Genomic DNA, 5,658 nt, shown 5'->3' with positions numbered 1-5,658 from the left:
CTTTTCGGCCATTTTCCGGTGTTTTATGGTGGAAACTGAGCGGGTCGAGCATGTTACCATCGATAGACACGCTCAAAATGTTATTACACATAGAACCATTTTTGTGAAGCTTGCATTCAACTGCCCACTCCCTGTTTCACACAACAAGCGTCCATTCTCCCTGTCACGAGGGGATCTGTAGCTGATTTAAGATTAACTTGTCCACCCTGTTACGGTCAACCCTTGTGACGGCCAACCCTGTTACGGTCAACCCTGTTACAGTACAGTCAACCATGTTACGGTCAACCCTTATTACGGTCAACCATGTTACGGTCAACCCTTTACAGTACAGTCAACCCTGTTACGGTCAACCCTGTTACGGCCACCCTTTACGCCAACCCTGTTACGGGTTAACCCTGTTACAGTCAACCATTACGGTCACATGTTACGGTCAACCTAGTTACGGTCAACCTGTTACGGTCAACCCTGTTACAACGGTCAACCCTGTTACGTCAACCCTGTTACGGCCAACCCTGTAACGGTCAACCCTGTTACAGTCAACCCTGTTACGGTCAACCCTGTTAGGTCAACCCTTTCGTCAACCCTGTTACAGTCAACCCTGTTACAGTCAACCTGTTACGTCAACCCTGTTACAGTCAACCTGTTACGGTCACCCGTTACGGTCAACCATGTTACGGTCAACCCTGTTACGGTCAACCCTGTTACAGTCAACCCTGTTACGCCAACCCTGTTACAGTCAACCTGTTAACAGTCAACCCTGTTACAGTCAACCCTGTTACAGTCAACCCTGTTACGGCACCCTGTTACGGCCAACCATGTCACGATCAACCCTGTTACGGCAACCCTGTTACGGCCAACCCTGTTACGGCCAACCCTGTTACGGCCAACCCTGTTACGGCCAACCCTGTTCGTCAACCCTGTTACGGCCAACCCTTGTTACGGTCAACCCTTGTTTACTTTTGAGATGGAAAAGGTGTTATTTATGAAGTTGAACATGTGCTCCTTATGACAGAGTGTTCAAATGAGATGAAATCAAAAGGTTTTCTTGACCAAGCTACACTTTTCACAAGGTGGAGCAACCGTGTGGCGTTGAGGTGTGTTAAGGTCACGAGGGACTCACTTGCTGATTACTCGGCGTTGAGCACCTTGTTGCACACCTTACACTTGAAGCAGCCCAGGTGCCAGTGTTTGTCCAGCGCTACCAGGACTGCTCGTTCTTAAACTCCTTCCCACAGCCACAGCAGTTACATGGGGGGGACAGAGAGGAGGGGAGAAGAGAGAGTGAGAGAGTCGAGAGAAGAGACAGGAGGGAGGGGGGGGCGAGGAAAGAGAGATAAGGGAATGGAGAGAAAGACACAGGCATAAATTATGTATATGTAGAGATTTATCAGGAGGAGAGAAAGAAACAGACGGGGAAGTGATGGAGCAAGAGATACAGTATATACTGTAGAGGCTATGTAGAATGAGGGAGAGTGATAGTGAGATATAAAAGATGAGGATGTGTAGTGTAGTGGTGACTTACTGTGGACAGCCTGTATGGGAGCAGGGCTGTTGGCAGGCAGGGGCTGTGTACAGTTTTGGCAGATACACTCTTTACCGTTAAACGTCACYCGGTCACCGGCYGGGAACGGCTGTCTATCGATCAACAGACAACGCACGGCACCGTCAGTTCACAACACAAGTAAGACGTCACAACAGCACAGAGATTCAGGTCACCAAACAGAATGCACTGTCTTCGTGTAACGCTTATGTGCTTTTTGCTTGTGTTTTACCTGTATGTGTGAAATGTCCATTACGTSAGATTATACGAGATGTAGCCCTGAACACAAATAATGAAGTCACTTCCACACATAACTTCCTAGAAGGGWGCAGTATTACTGAAAAATGTCTGTCATTACACCGCAGAATTAAAAGGTGACAGGCAAACGTCTCCATATAAACCACAACACTTAGAATGCTAATTAAGGCTTCATGAAATGAGCATCAACAAAGAAAATTTGGTCTTGCTTTCACTCCATTTTGGCTGTCGTTTCAACTTTCTTTTACGAAGGGCGCCATTTTCGGGCCACAGAATGCAAGGGTGACATCGTCAATCGTGGGCAAAAAGAAAGGAACGATGGCTCAGGGGCAAAACACACGCTACCAGACATGGCTTTTATGAGTTCTTTTCCGGGAAACAGAAATGAAACAAATGATACTGCCGTGATGTGATAAGACACTCGTATACCTGGGGAATAAACATGTCCGTCAATAACGATCACTCATATGCAGATAATGAGTTATGTGATCTAGCTAGTTTGCTAGCTATAGCCAGTCAGTGACGTTTACCTGTCACCTAAGACAGATTGTCAGRGGGTTTCGTGTTGCCTTGGCTGAATCGAATCAAATCCAATTGTATTAGTCACATGCGCCGAATACAACAGGTGTAGACCTTACAGTGAAATGCTTACTTTACAAGCCCCTAACCAACAATGCAGTTTAAAAAAATACGAATAAGAAATAAAAGGAGCAAGTAATTAAAGAAGTCAGTGAGAGCTGATATAATGCTGTGTTTATCACCCACTGCTCTATGCAACACCCCCACGGAGAAAGCACTGGTATCTAGGACTACACTGTCACACGGTCACACTGTCACAGCCAGACTAACTGGAAGGTCAAGAATAAGGAGACACGCACATGTGCAAGAACGTGGACAAGTGGACACACTCACAATCACACATACACACTTTCATACCCCCCCCACGATATTGACACTGTCACATTGTCACAGCCAGCTACTGAGGTTCAGGAGTAAGAGTCAGACCCCCCCCACACATGCAGGCACACACACACACACACACACACACCACACAACACCACACACACACACACACACACACATCACACACACAACCACACACCACACAACACACACCACACACACACACACACACAACACACACACACACACAACACACACACACACAACTGCTGTGAAGTCTGGACTAACAAATGTGCTCTCAGGCCAAGCCACAGACAACACCTCAAACTCTGCAGGATCGATATATCTCTCTCTCTCGCTCTCTCAGTTCAATTCTCAATGCTCTTACTGCATGGGAAACACGTGTTTACATTGCCAAGCAAGTGAAATAGATCATGAACAAAAGTCAAATAAACCATTAGAAAACAAACAGAAAACATTACACTCACAAAATGTTTCAAAAGATGAGACATTTCAAATGTTACGTGTGTGGTACAGTAAATACAGTGTTGTAACCATGTGCAAATAGTTGAAGTACAAAGGAAAAATACGAAAGATAAAGGGCAATGATACAATAGACAGTAACATATATGGTTGTTAGTTTACCTTATACTGTGTTTTGTTCTGAACTGGTTGCCCTTTTCTGTGTGGCACAGGTCACACATATTGCTGTGTGATGGCACACTGTGTATTTCACCCAATAGATATGGGAGTTTATTAAAATTTGATTTGTTTTCTAATTCTTTGTGGTCTGTGTAATCTGAGGAATATGTGTGTCTCAATGTGGTCATTCATTTGGCAGGAGGTTAGGAAGTGCAGCTCAATTTCCATCTCATTGTGTGGGCAGTGTGCACATAGTCTGTCTTCTCTCGAGACCCAGATCTGCCTACAGCAGCCTCTCTCAATAGCAAGGCTATGCTCACTGGGTCTGTACATAGTCAAAGCTCCTTCATTTTGGGTCAGTCAAAAAATTATTGTTTTAATGTAACCTTTATTTGACTAGGCAAGTCAGTGAAGAACAAATTCTATTTACAATGACGGCCTACACCGCCAAACCGGACGACGCTGGGCCAATTGTGCGACTCCATATGGGAGCTCCAATCACGGGCGGATGTGATACAGCCTGGATTCGAACACAGGACTGTAGTGACACCTCTTGCACTGAGATGCAGTGCCTAGGACCGCCTGCGCCACTCGGGAGCCCTAATAGTGCCAAATGGCATCCCAGTTCCTCAGTTTTTTGGTTAATTCTTTCCAACGTGTCAAGTAGTTCTCTTTTTGTTTTGTCATGATTTGGTGGGTCTAATTGTGTGCTGTCCTGGGCTCTGTGGGGTTTTGTGTTTGTGATCAGAGCCCCAGGACCAGCTTGCGTAGGGGCCCCTTCGCCTGCTTTGAGGAGAACACAGTGCCAGCAACCGGCCCGCTCCCAAGGACGTGGCTCTCGTTCTCCGTGGCCGACGTGAGTAAGACATTTAAGCGTGTTAACCCTCGCAAGGCTGCCGGCCCAGACGCATTCCGCGTCCTAAAAGCATGGCGCAGACAGCTGGCTGGAGTGTTTACGGACATATTCAATCTCTCCCTATCCCAGTTTCTGTCCCCACTTGCTTTAAGATGTCCACCATTGTTCCTTACCCAAGAAAGGTACCTGAACTAAATGACTATCGCCCGTAGCACTTACTCTTTGTTCATCATGAAGTGCTTTGAGAGTCAGTTAAGGATCATATCACCTCTACCTTACCTGACCACTAAACCCACTTCAATTTGCTTACCGCTCCAATAGATCCACAGACGGTGCAATTGCCATCGACTCACACTGCCCTATCCCATCTGAACAAGAGGAATACCTACGTCAGAATGCTGTTCATTGACTAAGCTCAGCCTTCAACACCATATACCCTCCAAGCTCATCATTAAGCTTGGGAACCTGGGTCTGAACCCTGCCCTGTGCAGCTAATAGTGGACTTCAGGAAACAGCAGAGGGAGTACACCCCTATCCACATCGACGGGACCGAGCGGAGAAGGTAGAAATCTTCAAGTTCCTCGGTGTACACATCACTGACAATCTGAAATGGTGACAATGGTAAGAAAGGCTCAACCTCAAGCAGGCTGAAGAAATATGGCTTGGCCCCTAAGACCCTCACAAACTTTTACAGATCACAATTGAAGCATCCTGTCGGGCGTATCACCGCCTGGTACGCAACTGCACCGCCGCAACCGCAGGGCCGTCTAGAGGGTGGTGCGGTCTGCCCAACGCATCACCGGGGCACACTGCCTGCCTCCAGGACACCTACAGCACCCGATGTCACGGAAGGCCAAAAAGATCCTCAAGGACATCAACCACCGAGCCACGGCCTGTTCACCCGCTACATCCAAATGGCGAGGTCAGTACAGGTTCATCAAAGCTGGGACAGAGAGACTGAAAACAGCCTCTATCTCAAGGCCACAGACTGTAAATAAGCCATCACTACAGGCTACCACCGGTTACTCAACCCTGCACCTTAGAGGATGCTGCCCTATTACATAGACATGAGACATCACTGGCCACTTTCACTTTAAAAATGCTTACATGCTGCTTTTACTCATCTCATAGTATGTACTTTATTCTATCGTATTTTAGTCAATGCACTCCGACACTGCCTCCTAATATTTAATAAGTATAGTTATTAAGTCTAGTGATGTTAGATACCGGCACTGGAGTAGGGAACACAAGCATTTTGCCTACACCCGCAAATAACACATAACAACTAATTTTTGGGATTCTTCGATCATAGCGGGTATCGTCCTAATTCTGTTGCAAATTCATGTATTTGGTGTTTTTGCGTTGTAACAAGGAGGATGTTTTTGCACAGAAATCTCAATCTTGGGTTTGTATCCCATTTTTAGGAATTCTTGATTTAGTTAGAGGCCCCCAGAAAAGT

At 46.4% G+C, this 5,658-nt stretch overlaps 1 protein-coding gene across 1 annotated transcript in view; it reads right to left on the bottom strand.

The window, feature by feature from the left end:
• Positions 1-5,658, bottom strand: part of ablim2 (actin binding LIM protein family, member 2) — a 115,783-nt gene that overhangs the window by 49,052 nt on the left and 61,073 nt on the right. The window contains 3 exon segments of the mRNA XM_070437812.1: positions 1,117-1,207; positions 1,210-1,247; positions 1,525-1,635. Coding sequence (XP_070293913.1) covers positions 1,117-1,207; positions 1,210-1,247; positions 1,525-1,635 — 240 coding nt within the window.

The sequence above is a fragment of the Salvelinus sp. IW2-2015 genome, linkage group LG37 (assembly GCF_002910315.2).
Source record: "Salvelinus sp. IW2-2015 linkage group LG37, ASM291031v2, whole genome shotgun sequence".
Taxonomy (NCBI): domain Eukaryota; kingdom Metazoa; phylum Chordata; class Actinopteri; order Salmoniformes; family Salmonidae; genus Salvelinus; species Salvelinus sp. IW2-2015.
This window is presented reverse-complemented; position numbering and strand designations above follow the sequence as displayed.